Here is a 13,436-nt window from a genome sequence, read left to right as displayed (position 1 = left end):
AGAGAGAGAGAGAGAAGTTCAGGTACTGGAGAGATGGCTCAGTGGTTAAGGGCATTTGCTGTTCTTGCAGAGGACATAAGTTCAGTTACCAGGACCCACAAGGTGGCTTATAATCATCCACAGGCTCACAAAAGGTGCACATACATACAAGCAAAACACTCATACACATAAAATAAAATGAAATGGGGCTGGAGAGATGGCTCAGTGGTTAAGAGCACTGACTGCTCTTCCAGAGGACCAGGGTTCAATTCCCAGCAGCCACATGGCAGCTCACAACTGCCTGTAACTCCAGTTCCAGGGAATCGGTACCCTCACACAGACATGCGTGCAGGAAAAACACCAATACACTTAAAATAAAAGTAAATAAATTGTTAAAAAAAATAAAAATAGAGCCAGGCAGTGGTGGTGCACTCCTTCAATCCTAGCACTCAGGAGGCAGAGGCAGGTGGATCTCTGTGAGTTAGAGGCCAGCCTGGTCTATAGAACAAGTTACAAGACAGGTTCCAAAGCTCCACAGAGAAACTCTGTACTGAAAAACCAAAATTAATTAATTAACTAATCAATTAATTAATTAAATTTAAAAATAAAAATAAGTAAGTCTGATTTTTTTTAATTAAATAAAAAGTTCAGGGTTATCCTCAACTACTTAGTGAATTTGAGGTTACCCTGGGCGGCAGGAGACCCTGTCCCCAAAATAAATAAATAAATAAATAAACTAATGTAAAGCAAACAAAGGCAGAGTTGTTGAAGTATTTCTTCTTTGGAGCCCCCCACCCCCGTACTCTCAAAAGTTCTTTCTTATTTTTTTCTTAAAAACCTCTCTGGAAAAAAAAAAAGAGAATCGAGGCAGGCCAGGTGACACCAGCCTATAATACAACAGTAAAAAAACAGTAAAACAATCCCTCCTACGTTTTCTAGAGCCTCCCGTTGTTTCTCCACCTCTCTGTACCCTTTCCCTAGCATACCACACCCAGAGGTTGCTTGATACCCTAGCTGTGAACCCCCGGAGGAAAAGAACCCCCACCCGGTTCTCGCCCAGCCCCTCCCCCACACTGTACTGACCGGGACGGACAGATGCAGGCGCTTCGGGAGGCAGGAGGTGGGTGTCTAGCATCCGTAGCCTAACTAATAGTCCTAACAGGGAATCTTTGTGGGATGCCGGGGTCAGATGTCCCTCCAGAATGGGAACCAGCATGCAGGCTGCTATTCCGGGGCTCTGATCAAACCGTTTATTTATAGCGCTGGGGGAGGGCTCCCAACACAGGCAGCAGAGAGGCTGATCTGCTGCAATGTCACTGTTAACACTGCCAGTGCAGACAGCCAGCACCTGCCATTGCCGTCGCCTCAGAGGACAGAGGTCTCTCAGCTGCAGACCCCGGGGGCCGCTGGGCCCCGTGTCAGAGCCTGATGGGCAGCACCATGGAGCCCCCGGGGGGTGCGTACCTGCACTTGGGCGCTGTGACCTCCCCGGTAGGTACAGCCCGAGTGCTGCAGCTGGCCTTCGGCTGTACAACCTTCAGTTTGGTTGCTCACCGAGGTGGTTTTGGGGGTGTCCAGGGCACTTTCTGCATGGCTGCTTGGGGCTTCTGTTTTGCCCTCTCCGTCCTAGTGGTAGCCTGTGAGTTCACGAAGCTCCACGGCTGCCTGCGCCTTTCCTGGGGCAACTTCACGGCAGCCTTTGCCATGTTGGCGACTCTGCTGTGCGCCACGGCTGCGGTCATCTACCCTCTGTACTTCACCAGACTGGAGTGCCCACCGGAGCCTGCCGGATGCATGGCCAGAAACTTCCGCCTGGCAGCCAGCGTCTTCGCAGGACTCCTCTTCCTGGCCTATGCTGCTGAAGTGGCCCTGACGCGGGCACGGCCAGGTCAGGTAGCCAGCTACATGGCTACCGTGTCCGGACTCCTTAAGATCGTCCAGGCCTTTGTAGCGTGTATCATCTTTGGGGCACTTGTTCATGACAGTCGCTATGAGCGCTACGTGGCCACACAGTGGTGCGTAGCTGTCTACAGCCTGTGCTTCATGGCCACCGTGGCTGTGGTGGCCCTGAGTGTGATGGGACACACAGGGGGCCTGGGATGCCCATTTGACCGCCTCGTGGTCGTGTACACCTTCCTGGCCGTGCTCCTGTACCTCAGTGCCGCCGTCATCTGGCCCGTCTTCTGTTTTGACCCCAAGTACGGAGAGCCAGGACGGCCCCCGGACTGCCTCCGAGGCAGCTGCCCCTGGGACAGCCAGCTAGTGGTAGCTATTTTCACCTACGTCAACCTGCTCCTTTATATCGTCGACCTCGCCTACTCCCAGAGGATCCGTTTCGTGCCTGCCTTGTAGCCTGACCCATCCATCGGGATCCTCTCTCTGGCTATCAAGGTGAACTAAGACGTGGGAGACAAGAGGGAGGTTGGGGGCTCAGGAAAGTCTTGCCCCTGGACATCTGGCAGCGCTAAGAGAGGCAAAGAGGAAGGACAGAGGAGCAGGAAGCCTTGAGCAGGGACGAGGGATAGCTAATGGGCTCTCATTCTTCTTGTCTCTGTCTCCATCTCTTGTCTATTTCTCAGGTTCCTGACTGTCCTTGGGTCTAGTGATAGTGTGGTACCGTATGGGAACTTTTGGAGCAGAGGCAATTGTATTTCGTTTTACAGATGGCTACCGTGAAGCTAGAAGAACTTCAGAGGTGGGCAGGTATCAGTGTCTTGAGATAGTGCATAGCTGGGGTAATACCAGTTAGAACTCGGTCTGTTTCCTGAGGTCGAAATGGGTAAAAACCAAGCCAAGGACAGCAGCGTCCGGCCATTGGAAGGAACGCTGGAGCTGGAACCTTCTGTTTGTCTGAAGGGGAAGTTTCTAGAACCCCAGGAGTCTCCTTCGGGATGGTTGTGATCGTTTGTAGAGAAACCTGGCAGCAAGGATGGACCTCACCTGTGTCCAGGAGTATCCCAGAGGGCTCAGCCTTTTTTTTTTTTTTTAACAGAGAAAAGACTGTGCTGTGGTTCTCAGGTGGCCTTATGTCAAAGGTCAGCACCAGAATCACTGTGAAAAGAAGATGGAGCTTTTCCCCATACACCCAACGCAGACTGTGGCCCAGAAGCCTCTGCAGAGCCTACCATGGCAGGTTGGCTTGGTTGGCAGCACTGACTCACAGTGAAGAACCATCTTGGCGTAGCCACTGGGTCATGGAGCCTGGTCACAGGCCCTCCACTTAAGCATCTTGTTAGCTGGTTGCTCCTGAACGCCAGAACGTGCTGGCATCCTCCACTCTCGACTCAGCTTCTCCTGTGGAAGAGCCCGGACTGGATTAACCATGGGAAGCCCTCAGTTCGTTAGCTGACTGTCCCCCCGGTCCTCCAACAGGGAATAAAAGGTGAATGTTTAGACCTTGCCTTCTACCTTTGCTGAGTATCCACATAAGCCCATTCGAGTCTTAAGGGCTATGGTAGATCACACCACTTAAGCAACCTCCTTGTTGCATGCTCTGAGAAAAGGTCTAAACCAGGTCATTGAGAGGGAGGGGGTGTCCTTGGGGGTTCCCTGGATCCTGGGATAAAGGCAAGGTGTGGCCTTATCTGGGCCTTCTGAAAAGGGGGCCGTTCAGGGTGACTCAGAAGACCAAATGCAAAGAAGGAAAGTCAAGGTTGGCTCATTCTCTTTGTTCCTAGAGGCACCCAGAGCCCCATACTGAGGTCTTCAGGGCCCAGATCACAAGGGTAAAGGGACTGCTGTACTCTCTGGACGGTGGATCCAAGAGCAGTTAGACTCGGGCCTATGAGTCAGGCCTTGTGTGGTACTGTGTGGTCCTTTCTGGAGAAGGAATATTTGGGTCAGCCAAAAACTGAGTTGGGACCAATGTCTTTTACTTGGATGGGCAAGCTTAGGTAGCTTCTGGGCCTGCAGGGGTCCTGAACGATGAAAGCATCGAACAACAACAGAAGGTCACATCATCAGGGAACAAAGAGATAAAGGAACACGACAGCCATGCACATCCTGTCTAGAGGGAGACCCTCCTGCTTCTTCCTCTTTTCTTTTTTATTTATTATATTATACATGTATGATGTGTGTATGATGGGGGACAGCACAGTGCGTGCGTGGAGGTAAGAAGAAATCTTTGTGGACTTAGTTCTTCTACCATACGTGTTCGGGAGAACCAGCTCAGGTGGTCGAGTTGTTCGGCTTTCGAAGCCACTTAACAATGGCCTTCCTTGTTTTCCTTTTTCCCTTGAGATAGGGTTTCACAATGTAGTCCAGGCTGTCCTGCCACTGGACATCCTCCTGCCTCTGCTTCCCTAGTGCCGGGATTACAGGTTTGTGATACCTCACCAAGTTTCACTGGTTTTTCTTGGGGGGGGGATCCCCTTTCATTTTTTCACTAGCTAAAATTCTGAAACATGGTATCTGTCTCTAAATCCCCCGTGTTCTTGCTGTTCAGTAGCCTTCTGTTCGCAGCATCCCATCCAACCTAAATTTCAGAGTTCCGGGGGAAAGGCAGAGGAGAAGAGGAAAATGGGAGAGACCCGGCTTGCTCATGTCTTTAATCCCAGCACTCGGGAGGCAGAGGCAGGCGGATCTCTGAGTTCGAGGCCAGCCTGGTCTACAGAGCGAGTTCTCTAGACTACAGAAGTGTCTTTCTTTGGAGGAAAGCATCCGTTTAAATTTTTTTAGTTTACTTTATGTGTATAACTACTTTTTTTTTTTTTTTTAGTTTTTTCGAGACAGGGTTTCTCTGTGGTTTGGAGCCTGTCCTGGAACTAGCTCTTGTAGACCAGGGTGGTCTCGAACTCACAGAGATCCGCCTGCCTTTGCCTCCCGAGTGCTGCTATTACAGGCATGCGCCACCACCGCCCGGCCCGTGTATAACTATTTTTGCACATATACATGTACATACTTGCATACCTGGTGACTGTGGAGTTCAAAGGAAACGTCAGATGCCCTAGAAAAGGAAATCTGGATAGTGTTAGTTGCCTTATGGATGCTGGGAACACAATCCAGGTCCTCTGCAAGGGCCTGCAAGGGCAACAAATGTTCTTTTTATGTTTGTTTGTTGTTTTTGTTGTCATTGTTGTTGTTGTTGTTTTTCGAGACAGGGTTTCTCTGTAGCTTTGGAGCCTATTCTGGAACTTGCTCTGTAGACCAGGCTGGCCTTGAACTCACATCCGCCTGCCTCTGCTCCCCGAGTGCCAGGATTAAAGGCGTGCGCCACCAACACCGGGCGCAACAAATGTGCTGAGCCATCTCTCCAACCCTGGAAAGTCTGAAACACGGAGCTGAGTTTGGAAAACCGAACTTCTAGGCTTTGTGCATAGGTTTGAGCTGTCAACTCGGCATAGTTGTTCCAGCCTTTTCTTAAGAGCGTGAGTGCCGAACCGGCCATCCAGACCTTACCACGGGGTAGTCTCCTAGTTTGGTGGGTGGTCATTATGAACAACAAGAAGGGATGAAAATCCAAACCTTGCAGGCTAGAGACTCCCTAATGATTTTGAAATTACTTTCTAAAGCAGTTTGTCTTCATCTAAGGCAACAAACACAACAGGAAAAAAAATAAGCAATGTCTAATGGGGGTGGAGGTGATGGGCGCCATACTTTGGTATGATGGGTCATGCGTACTTTGGTAGAGTTTGGGGAACCCCAGACTGCTATGCAGCTTTGAGACCAGCAGATGGACCCTGAGCACCTCTGGGGGTTGTGGATGCCTAGAGCACAATATCCCTAAAACCCGTGGCTGGGCAGCTGGGGCACTGTAGGAAGGAGGAGGTTCGGGAAGTAATGGGTCTGTGGCTGCAGCGGACGCCCAGCTTTCAAATGAACACTTGCAATGAGTTAGAGGAGGGGATCCGTGACTTTTGGGGTACTGATCTGTATTCGCAACTACAACCCACTTCACGGAGGGAGCGGGGAGGCGTGTGGATGATGCAATGCACAAGGCTCCAGTTGCAGCTCTGGATTGGCTAGCTCACGGAGGCCGCACCGCGCATTGGCTAAAATGGAGGGAGGGCGGGGCTGGTGGGCGTGGGTGCCGCGTGGCAGATACAGAGGACTTGGTACTCGCTGGTGTAGCTTAGCTCAGGTAGCTACGCTGAGGGTAGTGGGATTCCGGGCTCCGGCGATGGGACTTCTGTAATGAATGCTTCGGGGATAGGGCTTCTGGGACCCCAGCTGGAAGCGGACTCGGGACTTGGATGTTGAGGGTACTCTTGATTCCGGGGCCCTTCCCTACAATCTGTCGCTTCGTTTGCAGGTCCCGAGCCCTTTTCAGAGGGGTCAGAACCTTCAGCTGCAGGACAGGACTCCTGTCTCTGGGCAGCAAGTGGTTGTATTACGGAGTGTGGGGGAATTGAAACAACTCTTAGCTCGGGCAGCAGAGGAGTAACAAAAAATTAGGTAGGGGGTGGGGAGCACCTGGCTGCCGGGAGCGGCCAGACCTGGTTCTGCCCACCCAACTTCTTGCATTCCATCCAGTTTGCAGCTGCCCAGCAGGGTCGGAGTAGCTGTGAAGGTTGTGGGTGCTGGACCTCCGGACATGAGCGTGGGTTTCATCGGGGCAGGGCAACTGGCTTTTGCCCTAGCCAAGGGCTTCACAGCAGCAGGTAGATTCCTCTAGGGCCAGGGAGGGTGCTAACGTGGAATGTCTGGGTTAGTGGCCTCAGTCTTTTGGGAACTGGCAGGCGCCATATGTTTGGGGTTGCTGTCCTAATGGGGGTGAGGGGTGTTTCTCTGCTGTCTCCTTTCTAGGGATGCAGGGCAGAGAGGCTAGAACCAGCCTTGAGGGAGGAATTCTGTCCCTTTCAGGTGTTCTGGCTGCTCACAAGATAATGGCCAGCTCCCCGGATATGGACCAATCCACGGTCTCTGCCCTCCGGGTAGGTGCCAGGTGGACGCAGATAGGAAGTCTGACTTTCTTACGGTTAGGGTCTAGGGTTAAGGGTGAGGGCCAGAGTGGGGAGCAGCTGTAGCCCCCCCCTCCAGTGGGAGAAGCAAACCTGCCATAAGGAATCTCCAGATGCTGCCTCCTTGCTCTGTCGTGAATGCAGCTGGTAGAAGAGGGTGTTGGTCTAGAATGGGATTGCCTAGGTAGGGGTTAAAGGAGCCCTGCAGATGGCCAGGCAGCCCTGAGACCAGATAATGGACCAGGGGTGGTGGTGAGTACAGCTTCTGTTTGCTATGGCTCAGTCGGGATTGCAGGCTAAAGACGTGGGGGTCAGGCTCCTGGCTTGAGACCCCCATCCACCTCTGGAAGGTAGGCAGCTGCAGAGACCACAGCCATTATAGCCTCACGTAGGATGGGCAGAGCTGTGGTTTAGAAGGCTTTTTGGCTTCAAAGGGGAACATTCCAGAGCCTAGTGCTTTTTCCATGTCTGGGTAAGGACAGCTGAGTGGGTTTTGACCCCCAACCCAGATGGCACCACAGTCCAGCAGCCTTTGGGCTTCTCTCCGCTCAGGGCTCTCGGCTTTGTGGGTAGACAGCCCATGAGGCAAGCTGAGTCCCCTTGCATTCCTGCAGAGGATAGGGGTGAACCTGACATCCCACAACAAAGAGACAGTGCACCACAGCGATGTGCTCTTCCTGGCGGTGAAGCCACACATCATCCCCTTCATCCTGGACGAGATCGGTGCTAACATTGAGGACAGGCACATTGTGGTGTCCTGTGCGGCAGGTGTCACCATCAGCTCCATTGAAAAGGTGGGTGCCATCGACCGGCTCCATTGGGCTTTGGGGAGGGTGTGGTCGGGAGCTCTGCTCTGCGGGTCTGGCTTCTTTACCCGCGCACAGGGCATAGCAGCCCAGGCCACAGCAAGACCTCGGGAAATGTTCAGCTGAGGAAGCAGGTCCACACTCGCTTCCATGCCTGGGGTGAGCGCAGATAGCCAAGGCCAGAGTAAGAGAGCTGGTTTCTCTTCCAGAAGCTGACAGCGTTCCAGCCAGCTCCCAAAGTCATCCGCTGTATGACCAACACCCCAGTGGTGGTGAGGGAGGGTGTCACTGTGTATGCCACAGGCACTCACGCTCAGGTGGAGGATGGCAGGCTCGTGGAGCAGCTCATGAGCAGTGTGGGCTTCTGTACCGAGGTGGAGGAAGATCTCATCGATGCTGTCACCGGGCTCAGTGGCAGTGGCCCTGCCTATGTGAGAACTGGACGGATCGGGGGTGGTCGGGGCTGTGGGCGGTTTCCAGGGCCTCTGTGCACCTCTGTGTCTGCTGAGCCCTGTTCTGGGTTCCAGTGGCTGAGAATGCATCTCCCCACAGGCTTTCACGGCCCTGGATGCTCTTGCTGACGGTGGTGTGAAAATGGGGCTTCCAAGGCGCCTGGCTGTCCGCCTGGGGGCCCAGGCCCTCCTGGTCAGTGTTTTGAAATACTTGTGGGAGGTGTTTCTTACTAAATCCAAAATTGGTGTCCTGGGGACATATGAGAGGGGAGTTAGCAGTGCTTTGGTGGCTGAGGGCTGTACTCTGTAGAAGCAGGTAATCAGGGCCCGACTGCCATATGCCCCTTTCTTGTCACAGGGGGCAGCTAAGATGCTTCTGGACTCAGAACAGCATCCAGGCCAGCTCAAGGACAATGTCTGCTCTCCCGGTGGGGCCACCATCCATGCTTTGCACGTCCTGGAGAGTGGGGGCTTCCGCTCCCTGCTTATCAATGCGGTGGAGGCCTCCTGCATCCGCACGCGGTAGGTCCTGCTATCGCCCACTTCCCAGCCACCTGCTCCACACACCAGAATCCTGGCTTCAGGGGTTTCAGTGGAGTTAATCACTTAGCCGATACCACTGAGCCCTGGCCTGGCCATGAGCAGGATTTTGGACGTTTCAAGGTTCCTTGGGTCACAAAAAGCAACGCCTCTAGCTCCCTTCCATTGCTCTGTGAGAAAGGGTCTGTAGCCCTCTGGTCCTGCAATACAACCTCCGTTCAGTTTCACTATCATAGGGAAGGGGCTAGGCTAGAAGGGTGGCTGGGAAGGTTAGGTGGCCTGGCCCAGCACCTTCTTCATGGCTTTCCCAGGTTAAGTGAGTTAGCTAAGCCGGCAGCGTGCTGGCCGAAGGAGCCTGGTGAGAGCTGAATGAAACACGCCTGGGTTTTCTCAGTTGGCGTAAGGTAGAACCGAGGCTGGGAACCACTGTCCTGTTCATGTCTGCAGGGCAAGCCAGCAGTGCCTTCCCGGCCAGTGTCCACCTTCCAGCACAAATGCCTAGAAAAGTCTGAGTTGCTACAGCAAGGCTTAGACGTGGGACCTAGCCACCTAGCACGGCCCATAGAGGAAACAGGAGAAACAAGATCCTGCCCCAAGATGGGCAGTGAAAGTTTAGGGCTAAGAGTTCTGAGTGATCTTGATGGCTTGATGTTGTAGCCAGGGTGACCCTGAGTCACTGAATGGTGAGTCATGGTTGTGCAGCTGTATAACAGATAGGGGGGTTGCAGGTGTAAAAGGCCCAGGGATGGGGTCCCACTGGGCACTGCCCACTGAAGATGCTGCTTCACTGTCCTTTCTGAAAAAGGCAGACCCAGTGTCCCCTTGCTTTTCTAGGGAGCTGCAGACCATGGCTGACCAGGAAACTGTCTCCCCTGCTGCTATCAAAAAGACTGTACTGGACAAGGTGAAGCTGGAGTCCTCTGCTGGGCCCTCTCTGTCTTCTTCTGGCCATATTAAGCCACTGCCCTTCAGCCAGGCCCCAGCAGGCAAGGAATGATTCACCTGCCCAATCTCCTCCCTTCTCTACTTTCTTTGTTTCTTTTCTTTTCTTTGTTTTTTGAAACAGGGTTTCTCTGTGTAGCCCTGGCTTAGAACTCTCTCTGTAGACCAGGCTGGGCTAGGATTCACAGGTTTTTTGTTTGTTTGTCTGTTTGTTGCTGTTATTTAAGCAGGGTTTTTTGCTACGTAGTCCACGTTAGCTTTGGATTCTCCATCCTCCACTCTAGTTTCCCAAGTTCTGGGATTATGAGTGAATGTCAACATGCCAGGCTCCTTTTTCTTTTAAGATAGTGGCTTGATGCATTGCCTAGACAAGACTCAGACTTCTGGGCTCGGATCAATGCTGCCGCGTCAGCCTGGGCTCGGAGCACGCTCCTGCGGCAGCCTGGGTTCGGAGCAAGCTCCCTTGTCAGCCGCCTCCAGGCAGATCCCTGGGCTGACCCACGTCTTCAGTTTCTGCTCTGGGGCTCTCTAGCTCAAAACCACACAGAATATCCCCAGAGCAGGTGCTTGCTCACAGCCAGGTCAGCCCAAGGGTCCTCCAGGAAGCGGAACATCACTGGGGACCTCCCCCTCTTCAGTTTCTTCTGGAGCTTAGTTAGGTCTGTGGGGTCTTCACGCTCCCTTGCCCAAGGTCGGCTGGGTTAGCGTGGCCCCCTTCCTGTGACCCACTTACACGTGGTTGCCTGTCCTTTCTGGGAAGACTGCCTAGTCGCAGACATCCTGTACCTCCTTCTGGGGACTTCACCCCCTACCAAGGATCCCAATAGGCAAAGGGAAAGGGACTTCTCAGGTAGCTCATGAGGCTTTAGCTTGTTCCCGAACTAACTCACCAAATACTGTTACTTCTCTTCCTATGCTTTCAGTTGAATAATAATAATAAAAAAAATTCCCAAACACTCTCATTTACCTGTTTGTCACCTGTGGAGTGAGGCTTGCCCGGACAGCGGGGTGTAATGCCGAGGGAGGAGCCAGTAACACAGTCCCATAAAGCTGGCTATGGCCAGACTCCCATAGGGCAGAGGGCTACAGAGCTTCAATGTCTCTGTCATGACAAATCTGCCTGAAGGCTGGCACCACAGAGGGGCATCAACCTCTTCAGTCCCTACTCCTTAGCTTTCCAGGGAGAGATGTCTTTGCTGGTGGATCCAGGCTGTGCAAGGCCAAGTTCCTGGCGAGGAGGAAACCTTTGAAGGAAGTATCATAATTCTCCAGATGGACAGAATCAAGGTGATATGCATACATATGGACAGAATCAAGGTGACATGCACACATATGTACAGAAGTGGTAAGGAGCCTCTGCCTCCTGAGTGCTGGGATAAGAAACACGCGCTGAAGCACGTGAGGCAGAGGCAGGAGGATCTCTGAGTTCGAGGCCAGCCTGGTCTACAGAGCGAGTTCCAGGACAGCCAGGGCTACAAAGAGAAACCCTGTCTTGAAAATAAAATAACAACAACAGAAATCTGTTGTTGCTACAACTCCAAAAGCTGGTATATAAGGGCTGTGTGTGGCCTTGACTACGCTACAGGGAGGGGAGACAGTCTAAATATTTTCAGACAAGATTAATGTTTGGCCAGGCAGTGGTGGCACATGCCTTTAATCCCAGCACTGGGGAGGCAGAGGCAGGTGGATCTCTGTGAGTTCGAGGCCAGCCTGGTCTTCAAGAGCTAGTTCCAGGACAAGAACCAAAAAAAACTACGGAGAAACCCTGTCTTGAAAAAAAATTAACATTTGAATTAGTGAACAAACAAGTAAACAAAAGCACATCAAAATTAGTAGACTTTTGGCTGAGTGGTGATGGTACACACCTTTAACAGAGACAGACCAGTCTCTGAGTTCGAGGACAGCTAGGTCTATAGATTGAGTTCCAGGACCAATAGGGCTACAACAGAGAAACCCTGTCTTGAAAAACCCAAAATAAGTAAAATAATAAGATAAATTAGTAGACTTTGATGAAAAGAACGCATTTTAGGGCTAGAGAAATGACTCAGCAGGTAAGAAGGCACCTGGGTCACCTCCTGGAGTATCCTCCTGGGTCACCTCCTGGAGTGGAGTGTCCTTGCTACAAGTCCCAAAGAATCACATAGACGTCTACATCAATTATAAACTGGTTGGCCCAGTGTCTCAGGCTCTTTTTATTAACTAATTCTTATAACTTATATTAGCCCATAATTCTTGTCTACCTTGACCACATGGCTTGGCACATTTTTCGGCAAGGCAGTCACATCTTGCTTCCTCTGTGGCTGGGTCACCACTGGAGACTGGATCTTCCCTCTTCCCAGAATTCTCGTTGCCCCACCTCTACTTCCTGCCTGGCTACTGGACAATCAGCATTTTATTAATAATAATACAAGTGACAAAATAAAAGACCATTGTCCCACAGTACCTCCCCCCTTTTTTTAAAACAAGAACTCTGAATCTAACATCCTTTTTTAGCTTTTTTCCCCCTGACCATTATCCAGAACAACTTGTAACCAACATTCTAAACAAAGGAAAATATCCATAGTCCATTTTTTGGGAATGTGGGTGTAGTTTTCCAGGATACTTCCTGCTGATTGGGGGTGCCTGATGCTTTATTTTTCTCCTAAGCCTACAGATATTTTTAAACACACACTAAACCATTTAGAGGTTTTCTTCTTCTTTGAATCTATCTTTACTGAATATCACTCTCTTTTTCTAACCACATGAGTCTTTAATTTGCTAAGCAATATAGCTAGGATTAAAGCCAGGGCTTTGATGGCTGGATCCAGCCCATTCTTTAGCTTTCTGAGAGTCCAGCCTCATGGCAGAGGTACCAGCAGGAGCCATGTTTATTGCCACAACTCTATGGCATTTTAAGGTTCCTGCCACCTCCCAAAAGCATGCAGTCAGCTTTTCATCAACACCATTTAAGTGTTTTGTGTCATGACCTCTTAAAAGAGCTGCAGGGTTTTGCAGCCAATGCTGTGTCAGGAAGCCTCTCTTAAATGAGAGCACTTGCCTCTTTCAAGCAGAGTCTACCCAAGAAAGTGCTGCTATCAATAAGCCATGCTTTACTCTGTTGACTGAGGTTTCTGTCCTGCCTGGTTCCCACAGTCATTAAGTCCCAAAGAAATCACACAGAGGTCTACATTAATCATAAACTGATTGGCCCATTAGCTCAGGCTTCTTATTAACTCTTATAACTTACATTAGCCCATTATTCTTATCTGTGTTAGCCATATGGCTCAATACCTTTTTCAGTGGTGTAGTCACATCTTGCTTCTTCTGTGTCTGGACAGGACTACAGAGGGAGCTTCCCTCTTCCCAGAATCCTCCTGTTCTCATTGACCTGCCTCTACTTCCTGTCTGGTTGTCCTGCCTATACTTCCTGCCTGGCTACTGGCCAATCAGCATTTATTTAAAACATAATTGAAAGAATATAGACAATTGTCTCACACCGTTACTCTATTCTTTTCTGTTTAGAATTACTTCCCAAGCTCTCTCGGGCTTTATGTGGATGCAGTTGTCCACGTGGACGCCATTCTGTTTGACTGAGGTTTTCTGTCCCACCTGGTCCTGTAGCCGTTAAGTCCCAAAGAATCACACAGAGGTCTAAATTATAAACTCATTGGCCTAGTATCTCAGGCTCCTCTTATTAACTAATTCTTATAACTTATATTAGGCCATAATTCTTATCTCTCTTAGCCATGTTGATGGAGGAAGGTCATTGGTTAATTAAATAAAGAAGCTGCTTGCCCTGATAGGTTAAAACATAGGTGGGAGGAGTAAACAGAACAGAA

At 51.0% G+C, this 13,436-nt stretch overlaps 2 protein-coding genes across 5 annotated transcripts; both read left to right on the top strand.

Annotated features, from left to right (window-relative positions):
- The first annotated feature begins 1,058 nt into the window (after positions 1-1,058).
- On the top strand, positions 1,059-7,524 carry Myadml2 (myeloid associated differentiation marker like 2). 2 transcript variants are annotated; one of them, XM_013347576.2, is made up of 3 exons: positions 1,059-2,370; positions 2,972-3,361; positions 7,493-7,517. In XM_013347576.2, exon 1 carries the CDS (start codon positions 1,408-1,410, stop codon positions 2,329-2,331), a length of 924 nt encoding a protein of 307 aa, XP_013203030.1. In that variant the 5' UTR covers positions 1,059-1,407; the 3' UTR covers positions 2,332-2,370; positions 2,972-3,361; positions 7,493-7,517. The 2 variants fall into 2 exon arrangements, with proteins under 2 accessions (XP_013203030.1, XP_026636804.1); XM_026781003.1 differs by having other exon boundaries at positions 1,059-3,361; positions 7,493-7,524.
- On the top strand, positions 6,000-9,737 carry Pycr1 (pyrroline-5-carboxylate reductase 1). Of its 3 annotated transcripts, none has more exons than XM_026781001.1 (8): positions 6,000-6,058; positions 6,451-6,578; positions 6,781-6,851; positions 7,493-7,672; positions 7,894-8,115; positions 8,237-8,329; positions 8,495-8,658; positions 9,511-9,737. In XM_026781001.1, the coding sequence occupies exons 2-8, from the start codon at positions 6,512-6,514 to the stop codon at positions 9,671-9,673; spliced, it is 960 nt and encodes a 319-aa protein (XP_026636802.1). In that variant the 5' UTR covers positions 6,000-6,058; positions 6,451-6,511; the 3' UTR covers positions 9,674-9,737. The 3 variants fall into 3 exon arrangements, with proteins under 3 accessions (XP_026636802.1, XP_013203029.1, XP_026636803.1); XM_013347575.2 differs by lacking the exon at positions 6,000-6,058 and adding an exon at positions 6,076-6,179; XM_026781002.1 differs by lacking the exon at positions 6,000-6,058 and having other exon boundaries at positions 6,437-6,578.
- The last annotated feature ends 3,699 nt before the right edge of the window (positions 9,738-13,436 follow it).

Source organism: Microtus ochrogaster, chromosome 7, assembly GCF_000317375.1.
Source record: "Microtus ochrogaster isolate Prairie Vole_2 chromosome 7, MicOch1.0, whole genome shotgun sequence".
Lineage (NCBI taxonomy): Eukaryota > Metazoa > Chordata > Mammalia > Rodentia > Cricetidae > Microtus > Microtus ochrogaster.
The sequence above is the reverse complement of the archived record's forward strand: the minus strand, read 5'-3'. Positions and strand labels throughout refer to the sequence as shown.